The sequence below is a fragment of the Gossypium hirsutum genome, chromosome D10 (assembly GCF_007990345.1).
Source record: "Gossypium hirsutum isolate 1008001.06 chromosome D10, Gossypium_hirsutum_v2.1, whole genome shotgun sequence".
Lineage (NCBI taxonomy): Eukaryota > Viridiplantae > Streptophyta > Magnoliopsida > Malvales > Malvaceae > Gossypium > Gossypium hirsutum.
This window is the reverse complement of record NC_053446.1, coordinates 52,001,116-52,024,285: the sequence shown is the minus strand read 5'-3', so window position 1 is coordinate 52,024,285 and position 23,170 is coordinate 52,001,116. Positions and strand designations below refer to the sequence as shown.

Below are 23,170 nucleotides of genomic sequence, written 5' to 3'. Positions count from 1 at the left end.
TTTGAATCGATGTACGGTAACATCTCCAGATCTAGCAGTAACATCTAGGTCGGGTTTGGGGTGTTACACTGATTATCTAATGTTTAACTAATATTAAGCGGTATTATGTGGTTGGATTGTAATACGGAAAGATAGTTTGTATTAGTAGATGAACCTAAACATATCCTTTGTCTAATCGGAAATGGGCAAACTAATTGAAAGACTAATATGTCATCTATCAAGTTCAATTGGGAAGATGTTTTGTCTTAGGCATCAAATTGGATGACTCCTAGAAGATAGACATATATGTCATTGACTGGACTAATAGTACATTGAATAGGACCTAAGTAGAATAGATCCTAAATCCGTTTATGGATTAATTCACTTGTGGTGTTCACAATGCAATCTAACTTCAACATTGGATTTGGAGTTAACCGATCCGTGTTATATGAAAGTACATTGCAGAATATTTCTAAAATTATACCAGATATAACCCTTTCTCATTTTTGCATTTCATTATACAGGTCAAAGATGATACAACAAAAATTCTTTCACTATGTTGAAAATATAGATGATCAAAGCTTGATCATCACCACTCTTATTAGTTCAATCAAAAGATAATTTAGGCTTTAAGACATAAAAAAAATCAAAATCATACCAACTTATATATTAGTTGCAAACATGAGGATTAGCTAAGAGGTAAGCTTCAATAGCTTTGTAAACTCCCTCGGTCCTTCCAATGTGAGCTTTGATTTCATCTTCAGTGATTACATAGTCGCCAACGGTGTAAAATTTCATTAAGCTCTTGCAAACGGTTTCTCCATCTGCAGCTGCCACGAACTTATTCTCGTAGCTGATTTTCTCAATCTTGTCCCCCAAAGGTCCACCTTCGATCAAACTGTAGTTGTATGAAAAATTGTCTTTGTCATGTCCTTCAATCTTGTGCTTCACATACTGGAATGGAAGGCCTAACCAAATAAAATACGCCTATCAAGCATACCCGTATCGAACATATGTTAAAAAAAAGGATAAAAGAAAGTGAAAATTAATTAAAGGACTAACCTTCAACAAAGTTTATCTTCACGATACTTCCGAGCTTACCATCTTCTTGGAGCTCAACACTCTTGATTGCATGAGGGGCAGCTCTGGGATAAACCTTATCACCTTCAAGAACAAGGGCTTTGAAAAGCCTAGCTGGAGAGATTGGGGAAGTTACCTCAAAGTCATAAGTGATAACACCCATGATTCTTAATTACTTGGGAGTTTGAAGGGTTTTCTTTTTTCAAGTTATAAGGAGAGAAAAATGGATAGAGTGTTTTGAGGTGCGAAAAGAAATTAGATGCAAGATGGTATTTATAGACTGAACTTGAAGCTTATGAACTTAACTTTTTTCAATTTTTAACTAGATTTATTTCTAATATTGTTATTAATTTTCATTGAGTTTATATTAGTCAAAAATTGCATCCCATAATTTCTTAATAATATCCCACTCTTTTCAGTTATAGTTACAGCTTGTTCATTATTATTTTTTATATGCTTGACTTTTTTGTTTTTCAAACATGCTTAACATATTATATATATATATATATTATAGAGAATAATGAAATATGATTGAAAGAAAATAGGATTCAATGGTTAATATAATTTTTGGCTCTTCAAATCTGGTATCCAAATTTTAATTTCATCATATAATTTGGTATCTCAATCGTAACGTAATTAAAATGTGCTAATGTGGCACTGATAATTAATAACATGGCACATATGACAGAAATTTTAAAAATATTAAAATTTTAAAAAAAATTATAATTCTTTCCACAGAGAAAATCAACCTAGACAAATGTTGTCCAAATTCATTTGAATTTGAACAACTATTTGTTCAAGTTCATTCTAAATATTCTTTTTTTAGTATTTTTTTATATTTTTTTAATTTTTTAATAATATATCAAGACTGTTTTATTATCATTTTGAAATTAAATATATATTTACAAAATTATATAAATATTATTTCAAGCCGAAATGAATCTAGACAAATGATTGTCCATTTTTCAGTTGAATTAGGACACCAAATTGTCCAAATTCATTTCAAACTTGTATTTTTAGTACTTTTATATATTTTTATTTTTTTCATAAAATATCATATGTTTATATTATTAATTTTAAATTAATAATATATAAAATCTGATTTTTTATATATTTTATAAATTTTCAAATTTTATAAAATCTGAGGTAAAATAATATGTTTTCTAAAATATCTATATCTACTATTTTATGAAAAAATTAAAATATATAAAGTTACTAAAATTTTCTAGAATAAACTAGACATTCTATTGTTTGATTGATTTGCATCCAAACAATCATTTTTTCAAGTCCATTCTAACATAAAATAATATTTATAATTTTTGTTTATAAAATCATATATCGTTGAATATTTTATTAGATTTTATATAATTTAAATTTAAAAATAATATAATAATATAAAAAAACCATATATGCTATAAAAAATTTAATATATACGAATTTATTAAAAATCATGTTCGGAATGAATTTGGCTATATTCATTCCGATGTGAAATTATATTTATATTTTTTATAAATTTATATATTTTAAATAGTTTTATTTCAAAACAATAATATAAAATCTAATATTTTATGAAAATAAAAAATATAAAATTAATAAAAAAAATTTAAAAAGAATCTGGACAATTGATTGCTCCAGTTCATTTGTATTTAGGTAACCATTTGTCCAGGTTCAATTTAACATAAAATAATATTTATTTTTTATTTTTAAATTTAAATTTCGTTAATATTTTTAGATTTTATATAATTTAAATTTAAAATATAATAAATAAAAATTGGATATATTTTACAAAATTAAAAATACATAAAATTATTAAGAAAATGACTGGACTAAATCTGGAGATGTAAAATTACAATTATATTTTTAAATATAATTTTTATTTTTTATTTTTTATTTTCTAAATAATAATATAAAAACATTATATGTTATAAAACATTAAAAATGTATAAAAAATACTAAAAAACGTATCTAAAATGAATTTAATCAAATGATTGTCCAGATTCATGCCCATATGAGAAACAAATTTATAATTTTTATAAATTTGATATATTTTTAAATATTTTTATTTTTTATTTTTATTATATGTTAAAATGTGAGGCTATTATATATCCTCATATTATCTGTCACCGGTGTTACTTTAACAATTGTAACAACTTAAAGTATTAACATGTAACGGAATTAAAGTCTAAATACTAATTTAATAAAAATAATAATAGTCAGATACAAATCACCAAGTTGGATGACAAAAATATATATTAACCCTTCAATTAATTTTGATTTGGTAGACGGTTTTTATCAAGCACTGGTTAAAAATTATTTAATTTCTTTTATTAGATTAAAAAATAAATTGGACTATATATATATTAAAATATCATTTTAATCAATATCGTTAAACATCAAATCAGATTGTTAAATTTTCAGTATTACAAGACAAAGACAACTTTGAACTTTGATTTTTTTAGTTTATAATTGTTAGAGTTATGCGACTCAAATTCTAAGAAATTGCTTATAAGTTAAGTTAAACAAAATATATTTTCTTTCTAGAAGATTTAGTATTTATTAGTATAATATATTTAGTATTTATTAGCATAGTTTATTTGACCTACTAATTTAACCTATAAATAGGTTCTTTTGCAACCTTAGAAAATACACCCATTAGAGATTAAAACTCATAACACATTTAGAGAATTTTGTATTTACGTTTTGAGGGTTATTTATTTTCGAATTTTCAGAGTTTAGTTTTTATTTCCATCTTTTGTACTCTTTGTTCTATTGTCATTATAGTAAAATTATTTTTGCCCGTGGTTTTTATCCTCTTTGGAGGAGTTTTTCCACGTTAAATTTGTGTGATCAATTCCTCAATTTATTCCACTATTTGTTTACTTGTTGCTTAATCCGCTCGATTCTAACAAGTGGTATCAGAGCTAGTTTAATTTTTATAGATCAGGCCGTTTAGAGATGGCAGCAACAAGGTTTGAAATTGAGAAGTTCGATGGTGAAACAATTTTCAATTTGTGGCAAGTTTGGATGATGACAATTCTAGTTCAAACCGGATTGAAAAAGGTTGTTATCAGGAAAAAGCCTGATAATCTAAATCAAACGGAATGGGAAGAGCTTGATGAAAATGCCTTGTCTACAATCCATTTGTGCCTCACAAATACGGTATTGCAGGAGGTATTGATAAAGAAGACCTCATCTGCCTTATGGAAAAGCTTAGAAACTCTTTATGCGACTAAGTCTTTAGCTAACCGTTTAGTGTTAAAACAACGTTTATTTACGTTTCGCATGAACGAATGTGAGCTTCTTAGAGATCACATCAGTCAATTTATTACTCTTTTAAATGATTTAAAGAAAGTTGAGGTTCATATTGACGATGAAGATCAGACTATGCAATTATTGTGCTCTTTACCCTTTTTATACAAGTCTTTCAGGGAGACCCTGATTTATGGTAAAGACAAACTCTCGTTCGAAGATGTGAAGGGTCATTTGTTGAGTAAAGACAAACTCGAGAATGAGTTTGGTTTGGATAGCAAGGCAGATAGGCGAGCTTCCGTTTTGGTAGCATCAAAGAAACGGGACAAAAGGTGTCACTATTGTAAAAAGTTAGGTCACGTCAAAGCAGATTGTTATAAATTGTGAAATAAAAGAGCTGTTGAGAGTAACGAGGAAGATGTAGCTAGTGCTAATTTGGCTGATGAAAGCGGTGGTGATTTCTTATTAGTGTCAACAAGCAATAACTCCAAGCTCACGTCCAAGTGGATCCTAGATTCGGGATGTTTTTTCAACATGTGTCCCAATAGAGAATGGTTCTCCACATACAGTTCGGTTAAAGGTGGAGTTGTGCGCATGGGAAACGATTCATCTAGTAAGGTAATTGGTATTGGTACTGTTAAAATTAGGGTACATGATGGGCGATTAGGACACTCTCAGATGTCAGGTATGTACTTGATTTACAAAAGAATATCATCTCCTTGAGCATTTTAGACTTGAAAGGATGCAGAATCAACAGCGACCCGAGCGACATTAAAGAATCTCGTGGAGCTCTCGTTTTGTTAAAAGGTAAAAGAACTGGCAGTCTTTATATTTTGGAAGGTTCTAAAATGACCGGTGAAATCAGACATCCCTCATCCGTTACGAAGTGGAAGTCAACTCGTTTGGAGCGGAGGCAACTTGGTCATAGGAGGGAAAAATGTATGACCGTTTCGTTGAAGAGAGGTTCTCTTTTGGATGTAAGTTTTGAAAAGTTAGGGCACTGTGTTCGTGAAAGTTAGACCCGGGTTAGTTTTGATTTGGCAGTGCACAAGTCGAAGGATAGAAGTCTTCCAACTTCTAAGCATAGATTTGACTCAGTTAATTCCCTGCATAGTTCAAGATAGGCCCGTGGCGGGCTTTGGCAAAGATGGCGTTGTAAAAATTCATATTAAGGTGGAGATTGTTAGAGTAAGAGATTGCTTGCAAGTCAAGTTAAACAAAATATATTTTCTTTCTAGAGGATTTAGTATTTAATAGTATAATATATTTAACATTTATTAGCATAGTTTATTTGACCTACTAATTTAGCCTATAAGTAGGTTCTTTTGCAACCTTAGAAATACACCCATTAGAGATTAGAGCTCATAACACGTTTAGAGAATTTTGAGTTTACTTTTCGAGGGTTCTTTGTTTTCGAGGTTTAGTTTTTATCTCCATATTTTGACTCTTCGTTCTTTTGCCATTATAGTAAAATTATCTTTGCCTATGATTTTTTATCTTCTTTGGAGGGTTTTTTTCTACGTTAAATTTATGTGTTCAATTTCTTAATTTATTCTGCTATTTTTTTACTTGATGCTTAATCGGGTCGATCCTAACAATAATCATAAGTGAGAAAAAAAAACAGAACAAAATAAAATACAATTAGAGTGAAATTCTTGGGAAGACTTGGACTATCTAGAAAGCAAGTAGCCCGCTGAAAACGTAATTGAATAATACATAATTATCAAGTTCATATAAAGTTTACTCGACTATTATTGTTTTGTTTCATATGAGGACTTGATTTGGGTTTGTCATTCAAGAACAGTGTTTTACGGAGAAAGAGTTCGTGAAAATTATCATTTACTATTCAGATAACGTTGTTTAACTGAGCTCACCAAATCATAATTTTTATTTAAAAAAGAAATTTATTCTAGAATTACACATTGAATTATTTTTGAGGTTGGATTGGAATTTTATCAATGTTTGTCAAATTACTCCTACTCTCATACTAAAATAATAATTTTTGTGCTTCCCAGGTCAATACGACAAAATGCTACTCTAATCTTAAAATAATAAAAGAGTAACCATGGTAAGATTTAGAAAATAAAAATTCAAAAATAATAATTTTTGTGCTTCTAAATATTGTTTTAATGATTTAATTTCTGGTTTATGAATTGAATTTTTTGTATTAGATATGGATAGAATTAAAGATCTAGTTGGTGATTCAAGTTTAGAATTTTAAGTTGATTTCTTTGGCCTCCAACTTATCACTTCTTTTCATCTGTTACTACAACCTATTATATATATAGGGTTAATATTAGCATTTGATTCATTCACAATTAAAAAATAATAATTTTATAATTATAGGTCAAATATTGCACTCAATCTCTCCTTTTAAAAAAAATATATATTTTATTATTATTTTTGTATACAGTAATTTCCTATATAACTATATTTTACTGATATATACTAAAAAAAATTTAATCATCTTAAATTCTTATTATGCATTTATTTTCGATATAATTATAAATTTAATTTTTAATATTCACCTCTTTTGTCAATTTGAGTATTACTTTGTAAATTTTGACTGTTTAAACTTTTAAAAAGAGTTGAATTTGGCTATAAAGAAGATTCAATTTTTTCTATAACTTTTTTAAATTTTAAATTTTGAAAGTTTTTATAATTTTTTAAATATTTATTGACATTATATATAAGACAAATAACATTATATCACTAGAAAATATAAATCAACATCCATTAGAAAAAATATATAAATATTAAAAAACTGATTTTATTATTATATTTTCATGTAAGATGGAAACTGGCGTCTTATTTGATAAGACAGATTACCGAAAAAGGCTTAAAAAAATAATAAAGTCAATTACCTTCTAGAACTTTCATCGCATGTCATGAGATAAAAAAAATCCAGTAAAATCATGACGCGTGAAATTAATGAGTTAAGTTTAAGGGTAAATATATAAATAATCATCTGTTAAGTCATTAATGGAGTATTAACTGACCACTTTTCATTAGCATAATAATAAATTTTACCTTTAATGTTCACATATTCTATCAATTTGGTATTAATCTAAAAAAATAACAAATTTAATCCTCAACTTTATACATTATATTAATTTAGTCTTGATTATTAAATTTTTAAATTTAAAATAAAAAATTGAAAATATAAAAAAATCATTTAAAAATTCATCCTACATACAAATTATAAATAAATGAATACCCATTTTTTTTCTTAACATGAAATTTATTTATTGAAATAGTTTTATAAATGAATTATTTTTAAAAAACCAACAAACAAGGCATAAATCATATTCAAAGTTTTCCTTTTTTTTTTAGTTTTATTGTATAAATAATAATTTATTTATTATACGTTTAGCCGTGTTCCTTGGTCCTCACCAAAATTGCTGAGTGTTGGATACCGTCTTCACCCACAACCATCAACACGAATAACCTTTACTCTAAACTCATCGATTTCCACATCCTCCATCATCATGTCATGGAACTAGGAACTGATTGTGGAGCTATCAGCATGGTCTTCCACTTACTGTATCTCCAAGACCTCATCCTCACTTGTAAATCCCCAATCATGTTCGCCTTTGAACATAACCTCAAACACAACAAACTTGTTCTAAGAAACAACTTAAAGATATCGATTCTTGATGTATATGTTTTACCCAACCTAAAAATGGTGATTGTTGATGTTGAAAAAAGAGAAGAGTTAAATCTGTTTAAGTCTTCTTCATGTGTTTTCCCTTAAATTGTTCATTTGTAAAACTATTATTTAATAAAAAAAATGTTATGTTAGAAAATGAGAAAAATAGATATTCATTTATCTTTAAATATTTTTGTAATTTTGTAATTTTTTTTATAAAATCTTATGATTTTTTTTTATCAAAAATGAACTTTTAAATAATTTTTTAATTTTGAAGAATCAAAACTAAATTGACATAATGTGCAAAGTTGAGGCTTAAATTTGTTTTGTTTTTTAGAATTAGGACCAAATTGATAGAATCTGTAAATATTGGAGGGCTAAAATTATAATTATGCTAATGAAAAGCAACCAAGGCAGCACTCCCTTAGTGATTTATCGGATGAGTGACTAAAATATTAAAATTTAAAAACGTTAAAGACTAAAATAAAAATTTTAAACCTAAATAATCAAAACAAAAACACACTAATAGTTAGGTGATTATTTGTATAATTTACTTTAAGTTTAACTTCAAGTGCGTTTGTTAAATCATTTGAAAATTTTCAAAAATGAGAAATTTTAACATTAATTTTTTTTAAATAAACTTGATAATTTTATTAAAATTTTAATTAATACAAAAATTTTTACAAAAAAGTGTTGAATAAGATAAGTAGAATATAACTATTTATCACTTTTAATAGAATGGTAAGTAGATTTTATTTTAATAATAAAATATTTTTTGTAAAAAATTTAGATATCGAAATTAGTATATTTAATGTTTATATAAATTATACAAAATAAAATAAAATATTAATATCTATATAATTAAAGTCAAGAAATAAATAATTTTACAAAACATTACTAACTTTTTTTTGGTACTTTGCATATCTATTTTAAAGTCCATGTTTGAGGTTCGTGGTTGTCTGTAACACCCCATAACCTCAAACCGTCACCAAAATTGGATTACAAGGAATTACTGGATATATTGGATAATTTACAATAATTCTTAAATAAATGACAAACATATATAATCATAAATTCATATAAATTCTTACTAATTGACTTCATTCATTCATTTTTTTTAAAAAAAATTGAATATAACCCCTTTATAACTATTGAACCTTTCTTGCAAATTTCAAATTGCAACCAATGCATTTATATACTCAATTATACCAAAATACCCTTTATCAAAGTGTACCCAAAATGACATAACACATAATGTTTCTATTCTAAACTAAACATTTCCAACTCAAGCCATATCACATAGCTTGATCAAAACCCAAAATTCATACACAAAACTAACTATACATGCCATATTTACATTAATTGCATAAGGTCCAAAAGTACCGAAAATCGTTTTGATAGTGTGATAGCAAATCTCCGACCTCGCCCGAAATCGAGCTAGCTTCCGAAATCTATTGAACATAAGAAAATGAATGAAGTAAGCATTAAGCTTAGTAAGCCGTATAATATAGAATTAAAATTTACCAATTTAACATTTAAGCATTAAAACAATTAAAATCAACTCATTTGTCCACAAAGTCTATTCACATCACCATCCACGAGTTAGTCATATAGCTAAATATATCATGTCTTCCCTATAATTCATATATTCATAAAACAACAATCCATGTAAATCATGTATTTCATGTAACTTTTAAATCATGTAAATTATATAACATTTATATCAATTCTTTCCTATTCGTATAACCTGTAATTCATCAGTAATAACAGAAATTTATTCGTATAAATCGTAACTTATACATATCAACGATAATTCATCCATATAATTACATAGCTTATTCATATAATCAGTAACAGTAATTATGCTCGTTGAACCTATTAGAACATCGAGGGATACACGGGTGATACACCATAAGAGTATTTATCAGAAATTCGTCAATTCATTATCATTTCCGCTCTTTCAAGCCATGATCAGTAAGCTCATTCCGAGCTGATAAACGGTAAGCTCTATCGAGCTGAAATGGTAAGCTCCGTAGAGCTGAAACGGTAAGCTCATATGAGTTGTGGTGAGTCGGCAACAAATGCAGGAGCTCGACCAAATGGTAACCCTAGTGACAAGTCACTCGTATACAATGATTTTCTAAAGTTCAAACGGGCTCGGTATTAACCAATTTCATCAATTAAGCAATGAAAAATCAATAACTCAATTTCTCAATTCATATGTATATATATATCTAATATAATTTAGTACATACATTTAAATACTCAAAATTTCATATTCAGTGCCTATTATCATACCAAAACAATATAACGTATATAGTATTTATAACATTTCATTTGCATTTATGTAAACAGTAATATAATAGTATACCGGTAATTTAAAATTCAAATAGATTATTCATTCAACTTACATACATTCAGTTTTGGACAATTACAATCATTTAATAATTCAATTCTAGCTATACGAACTTACCTCGTATTTGCTCGAATACTTTCGTCTACCCATCTAACTTTTGTTTCCCCCAATCAAGTTCCGAAATTTGTTTATCTTGATCTATATAAATTTAAATTTAACTCATTTATTCACCAAATCAATCAATTCAATCCATATAAATATATTTTGACATTTTTACAAAATAGCCCTCATATTTTCACATTTTGACACTTTAGTTCCTAATTCACAAATACACAAAATATACGAAATTTCTTTATACGTATTCTTAGCCGAATACTATATATCTTCTAATCAGCCCACATTTTCATTTATTTCACATTTCTAACATAATATTTCTATTTTTTAATTAAATCCCTAATGCTCATTTTTGTCAAAATTTACTTTATAAAACTTATATATATTTCAATACCCATCAATAATCTAGCATAATACTTCAAAATATACTAGTATTCAACAATGGCACATTTCAAAATCATTAAAGTTTTCAGAAATTGAGGTACGGGCTAGCTAGAATACAAAGCAACGATCTCAAAAACGTAAAAATTATTAAAAACGGAATAAAAACCATACCCTAATTGAGAATCTAAGCTTGGCCGAATGTAAAAGCCATGAATTTGGCTTTCTAAACTTCAAAATCGTGCAGAAAGAAAATGGCTGCCACTTTCTGTTTTGTTTTTTTTTTTACTTTAATTCAATATTAATAATCATTTTACCAAATTAACCTTAATGAAATAAAAGCATAATTCACATATTTTAAGGTCATTTATGACTAGCACCACTATCATTGGTCCAATAACATAATAAGGACCTCTCATTCAACTTATCAGCAAATAAATACTCTTAACTTATAGCATGCTACTTTTACATTTTACACGATTAAGTCCTTTTTATCAAATTAAGTATTTAAACGGTAAAATTTCTTAATGAAATTTTTATACTATAATTCCATCATGCTGTAAAACTTATTAAAAATAATATAATAAATATTTTTACTCAGTTAAGTGGTCCCGAAACCACTGTTTCGATCAGACTCAAAAACGGGTTGTTACATTGTCCCTCTCAACAATGTCATCTCCAATGTTTAAATGTACGTTCTCCCCTTATGAGTGTAATGTACCTTACCATTGCACCTTACCACATTGTTAACTATGTTTTAGATTTTTTTATTATTTCAAAATTATGTAATATGTTAGTTGCTACTTAGGTGGAGTTTGTTTCTACTTAGTTGGTTTATTAGTTCCTTTTTTGGTATATTTAGTCCCTATTTTATTTGTTTTCTTTTCGTTATTTCATTTTTTAAATGTACCCTAGAAAAGAGTTGAATGTTATGAAATAAATGCAATCAAATTTTCTTCTCTTTTGTGCCTACTAAGTGTTTGCTAAATTTTCTCTTTAAGGATTTTTTTTCTCGTGCCTTTGTTTTCAAATTCAAACTTAACATTTGGTATCAAAGTCAGTTTGAATGAAAACAACTTGTTAGGGAAATGATGACATCTTAAGCAACATTTTTCCAATCATCCATTCCTCGTTTTAATGGTTATTATGATCATCGGTGCATGCTGATGAAAAATTTTTGAGGTCCAAGGAGTAGTGGAATGTTGTTGATTCAAGTATAGTAGAACTAGCAACTAGAGCAGTGTTGACACAACAACAAAAGGAAAAACTTGACACTTTAAAGTTGAAGGACCTCAAAGCAAAATATTATCTAGCACCTTTTAACTTAAAAATAATATAAATATCGAGTATTTGATCACTAATTTAGTGAATTTTGTTTATATTTAAATAATGGGAATCATTTAATGAAGAAAGTGATTTTATGATATTTTATATTAAATTTATGCATAACTTAATTATTTTTGGCTACTTATTGATCTTGACATTATTTAATGCAGTTAGACCAAGGAAATTAAGCATGATTTATTCATAAATTAAAGTTACATGGACATACCCCAATTCACTCTACATGGACGACAAACACATGTAAAATGGGTCATGAAGAGGTTGTTTTTGATCCAATTGAAAATGGACCAATTGATGGACAAGTCTAGTAAGCAATTGGGTCACCAAACCGTCCAAACAAGGGAGAACAAACCCAAATTCAGCAAAGGCATTTGGACTACTAAGAAATTCATTTTTGGGAGATTCATTAGAGGTCCCTACACTTGCAAACAAATCAGAAAATGGCACACAAACTTTGGCCCAGAAACCGTCCACCCCTTGCTTGATTCAAACATGATATCATGCAGAAATCAAGCAACCAAACAACTCCCTCTTCCAATATATGTGGCTGGCCAAGCAAACGAGTAACTGGGGAGATTTTTCAGACTATCTTTAGTAAACTTATCCACTAACCTTCACTATAAATACACAACTTCATTCCCCATTTTAAATCGTCCCTCATCCCTCACCTAACATTCATCATTCATTTTCTCTTATCATTCAGTAACCTCTCATTTCTCTCATTCATAAACCTCCATTTCCCCCTTCATTTAGTTAGCAATTCCTTGAGAAAATTCTCTCTTGGCTGGCCACCTTGAGGTGCATCTTGTGAAGGAGAAATTAGGAGGATTGGAGGAAGCCACCACAATCAATTTTAGAGGATTTCCAAAATTATTCTGAGTGTTTTCTTCCTTAATCTTTCTTGTTGTTCTTGTTATTCAACATGTTTGATGTTTGCTTTAATGTTTTTTCATTAACAATGGTAGCTTAATTTTGTTTAGCTAGGATGATTGCATCAATTCAATAAAGTTTATTTAAATCATGTTATGATGTGTTGTGCTCAGTCGATCATGTTTTCAATTAAACTCAAGCATGTATTTCATTCATACGTGATTGGGTGCATCGGAATTAGCGGAGCGATCCTAACCAGAAGACGACTAATGGACACAACAGTTCAAAAGTGCTTTCTTAATTTAGATCCTAACCCGACTAAATTAAAGTTTCATAATAACTTTAACGAGCTCTATTATCTTGCATACTTTTTAGGTTTATGTGATTAAATTGTTTGAAACCTAACCCATCCCTGTTACTTCACATGGATTCTAAGAAACCCTTAGTTTAATATGATCAGTAAAATACATGTTTTACTAAGTAAAAGATTTCGAAATGACTTAATTTGGTTTTAAACTCATGAAAGATTGAGTTGCCATGAAATATTTTTCGAAAGATTATTAACATGATGAAAATGAACTAAGTTAATTGATGTGATTATTCTAGCCTATTCATGTTGTTGTTGTAATCTTGTGAATTTTGTTGCTAAATCAGTCTCGTTCATTTTATTGAATACGTTGCATTTAGGGATCATTTTGCATCTAGATAGTTATTTTTACTTAACATCAACGAATCAAAACTATTGTGGTTTTCTCACCAAATTGTTAACTTTATTTTTACAAAATATTGATTAGCATATACAGTCCTTGTGGAGACGATAACTCTTATACTTACTTATTACTTGATAACGACTGTGTACACTTGCTCAAACTACGCGGTACAAGTTTTTGGCGCCGTTGCTGGGGACTTTTAATTTAATCATTATTTGTGAAATTATTTCTTGCAATTTGGTTTTTTATTTTTATTTTTTAACTATTTTTTTGTTCTTTATTTTTTGTGATTTTCTTTTAGGTCTTCATGAGCATAGATCGAATCATTGATTTACTCCCTATAAACCTATAAATTGGGTGGGCATTTAGACAAAGAAGACGAAAAAGATTAGCCTAGAGACAAGCCGCAAAAAAGTACCTTGAGAATCAAAAGGAACTTCAACGGAATAAAGCCGCTAATGCTCAAAATCCAATCGTTATTGCCGATGATAGGGATCGACCCATAAGACAGCATGTCGTGCCAGTTTTTAACAAACTACATCTGAGAATTAGGAGACTAGAGATCGAGGCACTACAGTTTGAATTAAAGCCTGTGATGTTTCAGATGCTTAAAACAATAGGCCAATATAATGCTCAAAATCCAATCGTTATTGTCGATGATAGGGATCAACCCATAAGACAGTATGTCGTGCCACTTTTTAACAAACTAAATTTGAGAATTAGGAGAATAAAGATTGAGGCACTGCAGTTTGAATTAAAGCCTGTGATGTTTCAGATGCTTCAAACAATAGGCCAATTCAGTGGAATGCCCATAGAAGATCCACATCTTTACCTTCGATTGTTTATGGAGGTGAGTGATTCCTTCAAGATATCCACTACAACTGAAGACACACTAAGGTTGAAGTTTTTTTCATACTCGTTGCGAGATCAGACACGAGCATGGCTTAATTCATTGCCATCCAATTTAATTTTTGCTTGGCAAGAATTAGTTGAAAGCTTTCTGGTAAGGTATTTCCCACCTAGCAAAAATGCTAAGTTGTAGAATGAGATCATCACTTTTTAGCAGATGGATGATGAGTCCCTATACGAGGCATAAGAAAGATTCAAAGAGCTACTATGTAAATTCCCTTACCATAGGATTCCACGTTGCATCCAGTTGGAAACATTTTATAATGGTCTTAATGCACACACAAGGTGGTGGTAGATGCTTCTGCGGATGGTTCTCTTTTGTTGAAGTCTTATAATGAGGCTTACGAGATCATTGGGAGAATAGCCAGTAACAATTACCAGTGGCTGACAAATCAAGTAGCTTCAGGAAGACGAATAGATGAAGTGCATGAAGTAAACGCCTTTACTTCAATCTTAGCTTAGGTATCGTCTATCTTTTCAATGTTGAAACAGTTTACTACTAACAATTTAAATAATGTTGCAGCTCAACCACCAATCCACTACCAAAGAGCTGGACTGAATAATAATTACATGCAACATAGATCAAATCAACTTCTTGGTTTCAATCAACAAGTTAAAAAACCACCGCAACTTGAATCTTCCAATAATGTGGTGAATTTATTGAAGGCATACATTGCTAAAAATGATGCCTTGATTCAAGGTAAAGCAACAACATTGGAGAATTTGGAAAATAAAGTGGGACAGTTAGCTAATGAGCTTAGAAGAAAACCCCAAGGTGTTATACCAAGCAACATAGAAATTCCTCTACCAGCCGAGTCTTCTAATAATATTGAGAACTTATTAAAAGTATACATGGTGAAGAATGATGCAACTTTGAGAAATTTGAAGAACTGGATGGGGAAGTTAGCCAACGAATTTCGAAATAAACACAAGGAGCTTTGCCCAGTGACATGGACAACCTAAGAAAACTGAGCAAGGAGAATTGCAAAATGGTCACTTTACGAAGTAGAAGGGCTTTGGAACCCAATGAAGTTAAGGTTGAAGATGAACCTCCCAAGACAGAGGAAAATTAACCAACAATTGAAATTCTTACACTAGAGAAGCCAGACTCTACAAATTCTAAAGAGATAAAATCTAAACTAGTGAATTTTGATAAGCTAACCCCTTCGTTAGATGCAGATATATTACCTCGGAAGAGTTGTCCAGTCCAAGCCAAAGTTCCACAACCTCCATATCCTCAAAGAGTCCAATGACATAAGCAACTACATAATACTCAATTTAAGAGAATGTTGGATGTGTTAAAATAACTATGTATCAACATTCCGTTGGTGGAAGCTTTGGAGCAAATGTCAAACTATGCGAAAGTTATAAAGGAATTTCTGTCTAAAAAGAGAAGGTTTGGGGAATTTAAAATTGTAGCCTTGACTACAGAATGTAGCCTATTTTTACAAATCAAGTTGCCTCCTAAGTTGAAGGATCTAGGAAGTTTCACTATACCTTGCAAAATTGGAGAATCCTATTGTGGTAAGGCTTTGTGTAATCTAGGATCAAGTATCAACTTGATGCCTACGTCTGTGTTTAGACGATTAGGTATTGGTAAGGCCAGGCTGACTATAGTTACACTCCAACTAGCAGATCAATCTTTGGCATACCCAGAAGGAAAGATCGAGAATGTCTTGGTACGTGTTGAGAAATTCATATTTCCTACTGACTTTATTATACTAGATTTTGAAGCAGCCAATCATCCTAAGAAAGCCTTTCATGGCATCAGGTAGGACGATAATCAATGTACAGAAAAGTGAACTCACCGTGCGAGTTCAAGATGAACAAGTGACTCTTAATGTACTCAAGGCCATAAGATCTCCTGATGAGGTTAAAGATTGTTTTACTGTCTCCAAGGAAGATTCACTGGTTGTTGCAAAATTAGAATACAATGACCCATTGGAAGGTATTTCATCTGACTCTCCACATCAAGATAAGGATGATACATGTTTGGAACCTAACTCAAAAGGATTCAGTTCAAAATTTCAGTTCAAATCATTCGAGCTAACATCACATGAGTACAAGCAACCCAAACCATCAAGAGAAGAGCTACTTGAGTTAGATTTAATAGATCTGAAAAGGTCATTAGATACTGGAAAATGATCTATCGGGGGACAAAAGAGTTTTATTCAATCTCGAGTATTTGATCCTGGGAAACTCAAGTTTCAATAGTTAAAAGCAAGGATCATGGATCCCATCAATGACATTCAATGAGTGAGGCATGTGTTAAAGAAAGAAGATACACATATAATGAGCTAACTCTATTAAGGATCATCACGAGTAGAAAATTTGTATGAATGATAGAAAGGCGAGCAAAATAAAGTAGAAATACCATTTCCTGCTGTTATTCTTTGATCAAATATTGAATATAATTACTGGGCAACATTATCTCTTCTTTCTAGATGGATACGATTTGTATGATAAATGGTCGTTTGACATTACCTTTATTAGTGACAATCATCAATACCATTGAGGGAGTTCTCTTCACTCTTTGTCGTTAATTTATTTTTAGTTTTTTTTTCAATAGATGACATGATTAGAAAATTTTCTTGAATTTGTATATTAAATTAATTATGTCTAAGAAGATTAGAACTTAACTGCGAGCATTTGTGATCCATCCAACCTTTCCTGGGAACTTAATTTAATATAATGTTTTGAGAAAAATTTATCTGAGTAGCCTAAAGGAATTTTAATTTTTTTTAATTTTAAGTTTAGTTTTATGTTAAATAAAAGGGTCAAGTTGGCCCAAGATTTAATCAGTTTATTTCTGTAAAATTTTATTTCAATGTAGGTAATAAAATGTTTTGTAGTTTTGGGCTCGAGGTGCAGAACAATGATGAGGAGAAAAATATCCAACTCTCGTTGCCCCTTCCCTTCGCCACAACATCACTTCCCCACGCTGCAGCAATCTAGGAAAAAAAGGGGATGACACAAATTAATAAAATTGTGAGGAATTTCTTTTATTTCTTTTTCTTAGTATTATTTTTAGGATATTTTTACTTAGGAATATTTTATTTTATGCATAAAATCAATTTAATAATTTGCAAACATGAATAAATTAAGCTCAATGCTTTTTCTCTAATAAAAAGTGAAGTAGTGTGGTAATGTGAATGAACATGTCTAGGATTGGATTGTTAAAAAAGACTTGGTACTTAAGAAGTCTTAATGACTCACCTCTCTTTTCTTGCTATCCTACCTAGTGTTCAGTTCTCATTCATTACTTTGTTTACACAATAAGGATATTGCTTCTTTTTAATGGGGTAAGGAAAAATTTGCATTTTAATTTTAAATTTTTTCTTAAGTATGATTCAATGCTAACACATAAGTATGCTAAAATAAAATGATGTTCAGAAGAAAAAAAAATTTTGTTCATAAGTTAGCTCAAATGCAAGCATGATTTCTGATTTTATCTGAGTTTTTTTTATGTTATCTTAGGTTATGGAATGCTTGTATGTTCTTAGGTCTTATGTAGTTTTTTCCCATGAAAATTTAATTTCCTTAGAAATAGACATGCATGAAGGTTTAAGTCCTTAGAATTGACTTAGTAACTTTCTTGAGGAGAGATCATATGAGGCATAAGAATTTAAACATGATTTAGGTATAATTTTGTTTAGATCACTTGAGCCTTTCAAGCCTACCATATGAATTTGACCCTTGAAACTTTAGTTGGGGCCTTTAAGCCTATTTTATTGCTATTCACCTACATCATAAGCCATATTACTATCTTTTTAAGTTTTATCCTATTTTTTTGCATCTATCTTAACTGTACTTGTCTTGATGAGCAAAGATTGAGGAAAAATTCAGAAAGATGTATATGTTCTTCGTGTGTTTAAAAAAGAGAGAAAAATATTTGTTCAAATTTCAAAGAAAAAAAGAGCAAAATAAATGTTCAAGATATTGAGAAGTCTTGATGGGAATAAAGCTTCAAATTAAGTTTGGGGTGTTGAAACCCATTATTAGGAAGGATGTACCTCAAAAAGATCGACGACAAAGTTATGGTTAAGATTACTGAACCTCAAAAGTCACTTCTTTTTATCCCTACCTTGAGCCTAGCCCTATTACAAACCTATACAAGACCTATTGATTTTGATAATTATGCCGACTACATTAGTTGAGAGGAATTGCTAAGTTCAACATATGAGGACCATTAATTAAACCTTGTAATTGTTTTGCCTAATTGATAAGGAAACTTTGATTGAGTGGTAAATATTATTTATGATCTTGAAAAGCATGCACTCTATGAATTATACTAGCATTTTCCCGCTCTTAGTATAAAATTTTGAAATAATGTTTGCATGGGACCGACTTATCAATAAAAAGTGTTTGTGCGCATGATTTTGTGTATGTATGTTTATGTGCAAAAGTTGATTCTACTTAAGGATTCTATTTTCACCTACTACAAGATTGTCTTATCTAAATTTTTGCTTTACATTACTCAGGACGAGTACTGGATTAAGTTTAGGGGTGTGTAAACTCTAATTTATATAGTGTTTTAATGATTTTTTGGCACCTTTTAACTTAAAAATAATATAAATCCCGAGTATTTGAACACTAATTGAGTGAATTTTATTTATATTTCAATAATAGGCATCATTTAATAAAGAAAGTGATTTTATATTATTTTTTATTAAATTTATGCATAATTTAGTTGTTTTGGTTACTTATTGATCTTGACATTATTTAATGCAGTTGGACCAAGGAAATTTTGCATGATTTATTCATAAAATAAAGTTACATAGACATGCCAAAATTCAGCCTACATGGACGACAAACACATGTAAAATGGGTCATGAAGAGGTTGTTTTTTATCCAATTGAAAATGGATCAATTGATGGACAAGTCTGGTAAGCAATTAGGTCACCAAACCGTCCAAACAAGGGAGAACAAACCCAAATTCGGCAAAGGCATTTGAACTACTTGGAAATTCATTTTTGGGAGATTTACTAGAGGTCCCTGCACTTGCAAACAAATCAGAAAATGGCACACAAACTTTGCCCAAGAAACCATCCACCCCTTGCTTGATTCAAGCATGATATCATACAGAAATCAAGAAACCAAACAACTCCCTCTTCCAATATATGTGGCTGGCTAAGCAAATGAGTAACTGGGGGGATTTTTCACACTATCTTTAGTAAACTCATCCACTAACCTTCACTCTAAATACACACCTCCATTCCCCATTTCAAATCATCCTTCAACCCTCACCGAACATTCATCATCCATTTTCTCTTATCATTCAGTAACCTCTCATTTCTCTCATTCATACACCTCTATTTTCCCCTTCATTTAGTTAGCAATTCCTTGAGAAAATTCTCTCTTGGCTGGCCACCTTGAGAAGCATCTTGTGAAGGAGAAATTAGTTAGCAATTCCTTGAGAAAAGGCATTTGGACTACTAAGAAATTTATTTTTGGGAGATTTACTGGAGGTCCTTCCACTTGCAAATAAATTAGAAAACGGCTCACCAACTTTGGCCAATAAACCGTCCACCCCTTGCTTGATTCAAGCATGATATCATGCATGAATCAAGCAACCAAACAACTGCCTCTTCCACAATATGTGGTTGGCCAAGCAAAGGAGTAAATGGAGGGATTTTTCACACTATTTTTAGTAAACTCAACCGCCAACCTTCACTATAAATACCTACCTCCATTCCCCATTTTAAATCATCTATCATCCCTCACCTAACATTCATCCTTCATTTCCTCTTATCATTCATGAACCTCTCATTTATCTCATTCACGAACCCTCCATTTTCCACTTCATTTAGTTAGAAAATCCTTGAGAAAATTCTCTCTTGGCTGGCCACCTTGAGAAGCATCTTGCAAAGAAGCAGTTACGAGGATCCAAGGAAGCCACCACGATAAATTTTGGAGGATTGCCAAAATTATTCTGAGTGCTTTCTTCCTTAATCTTTATTGTTGTTCTTGTTATACAACATGTTTGAAATTTGCTTTAATGTTTTTCATTAATAATGGTAGCTTAATTTTGTTTAGCTAGGATGATTGCATCAATTCAAGAAAGTTTATTTAAATCATGTTATGATATTATGTGGCTCAATTGATCATATTTTAAATTAAACTCAGGCATGTATTTCATTCATACGTGATTGGATGAATTAGAATTAGCTGAGCGATCCTAACCAGATGACGGCTAATGGACACAATAGTTCAAAAGTGCATGCTTAATTCAGCTCCTAACCCAACTATATTAAAGGTTCATTATAACTTTAACGAACTCTATTATCTTGCATAGTTTTTAGGTTTATGTGATTAAATTGTTTCAAACCTAACAGTCCCTGTTACTTCAGATTCTAAGAAACCCTTAGTTTAATATGATCATCAAAATGCATGTTTTACTAAGTAAAAGATTCCAAAATAACTTAATTTGGTTTCAAACTCATGAAAGGTTGAGTTGCCATGGAATATTTTTCGGAACATTATTAACATGATAAAAATGAACTAAGTTATTTGATGTGATTATTCTAGCCTATTCATGTTGTCGTTGTTGAAATCTTGTGAATTCTGATGCTAAATCAATCTCATTCATTTTATTACATACATTGCATTTAGGGATCATTTTGCATCTAGTTATTTATTTTTACTTAACATCAACCAATCAAAACTATTGTGTTTTTGTCACCAAATTATTACCTTTAATTTTACAAAATATTGATTAACATGTACAATCCTTGTGGAGACAATAACTCTTATACTTACTTTTTACTTGATAACGATTGTGTACAGTTGTACAAACCACGTGTAACACCCCAAAATTTGGCCTAGATGTTTAGACCGAATCCTGGAGGTTACATTGACCATCGAAGTGATCTAGAAGCAATTTGACAAAACGAATTGTTAAAATCTCTTTTCGAACACGGTTTCCTAAATTTGAAGTAAACCATTTAACCATTTAGGATTCAAAACAGAAAATTTAAGTTACAATAAAACATTCAAAAATATAATTCTGTAGTTTTTAAAATTTAGTCCAAAACGAAAAATTATACCATAGTTCATATAAAACATTTAGAGTTTAAAACAGCTTAATAAAATAAGAATTGAAGAAAACTTATTAGCTTGACTCAAAACATATCACTTCGAGACCTCCGACATGCCGAGTTCAGCTTCAGAACAAAAGAGTACTTCAAAGGGGAAAAAACTAAGGTATGAGCTACAAGAGCTCAGTATGAGTTCGAGACCAAAAGCAAACCTCCAAAAGACAGAATATCTCAAAGATTAGTCCAGAACAGTATATGCTCATGAATCACATTCAAAATCTCATAACGGTATGACAATATAAGATATATCCAAGCATACCATAACACATATCATTTATGCACATTTGTACACCAATCCAATTATCAACACACCAACACTCACATACACAAACATGTATCCAGATGTGTGATGTATGCAACAAGTCAAAAACAACCCCACGCAACCAAACAGCCTCTCTGACCCCCTTGCACACCACGAACGAGCTATAGAAAGCCCAACCAACCCTACACAGCACATAAGACCTTGAAAGGCCCATCCACCCTACACATCACATATGTGGAACTAAGCCACTCAAAATAATAACAATATGCAACTGAGCTGTCATATGTTTATATTACGGTATCACCGCTATTAGGTATTGCAGTTAAACTGCCGAATCAAACTTCCTTCTCTTCACAACCAAAACCTAGATTTTCATGCAGATGCACAATGCACAAAACTTATAGATAATCATACACCATTCATACGGAAACAGAAGTGCATATATTCAACTAATCAGATTCAGAATAAGTTATGTCTATATTTATTTACTAGGTAACATCACATAACATTTATACAAACTATTAAATTAATGCTATAATCACAAAAAAATGCACCAATCTGAGCTGAGACAACGTCCCAACACACTTACAGAGGCCTAACCGAGAGTCAGGTAGACAGACACATTAAACGGGCCAGTTTATGACATAGAGCAAAAATTTACGAAATAGGGCCACCTGGTCGTGTGGAAGTGCCTAGGCCGTGTAGAGGTCAACACGTCTATGTGATGGTCTACATGCCTATGTGTAAGCTACACATGCCCGTGTGGAGGAGACACATGCCCGTGTCACCCAGTTACATGGCCATGTGAGTAGCCTGTGTAACTCTTTGTCCAAAATTGATAAAACAGGGTGTAAAGTAGACTTGACCATGTGGACATCTCACACGCCCGTGTGGTTAAGGGATACGGCCATGTGACCAAGGCACACGTCCGTGTGGAAATTGACTAAAAATCCACAAAATGAAGCCACACGACCATGTGGCACCAAAATTCACCCAGAAACCCTAATTCCCAATTTCACATGGCCGTGTGAACCACTCGTGTACGGAACACGCTCGTGTGGCCACCCGTGTGGTCACAAAACCACACCAAAATAGGCTAAAAAATGTGCTTTTGGCAATGAAATGGACCCCAACCTTTGGTAACTTAGAGATATACCAAAACACGCAGAA

General features: G+C 30.6%; 2 protein-coding genes across 2 annotated transcripts; one reads left to right on the top strand and one right to left on the bottom strand.

The window, feature by feature from the left end:
- Positions 1 to 446: 446 nt before the first annotated feature.
- On the bottom strand, positions 447 to 1,362 carry LOC107915931 (major strawberry allergen Fra a 1.04). The gene is made up of 2 exons (XM_016845116.2): positions 1,042 to 1,362; positions 447 to 947 (listed from the first exon to the last, which is right to left on the bottom strand). Exons 1-2 carry the CDS (start codon positions 1,220 to 1,222, stop codon positions 649 to 651), a joined length of 480 nt encoding a protein of 159 aa, XP_016700605.1. The 5' UTR covers positions 1,223 to 1,362; the 3' UTR covers positions 447 to 648.
- Positions 1,363 to 15,987: 14,625 nt separating this feature from the next.
- On the top strand, positions 15,988 to 16,786 carry LOC107915624 (uncharacterized). Its single transcript, XM_016844761.1, has 2 exons — positions 15,988 to 16,320; positions 16,367 to 16,786. The coding sequence occupies exons 1-2, from the start codon at positions 15,988 to 15,990 to the stop codon at positions 16,784 to 16,786; spliced, it is 753 nt and encodes a 250-aa protein (XP_016700250.1).
- Positions 16,787 to 23,170: the final 6,384 nt, after the last annotated feature.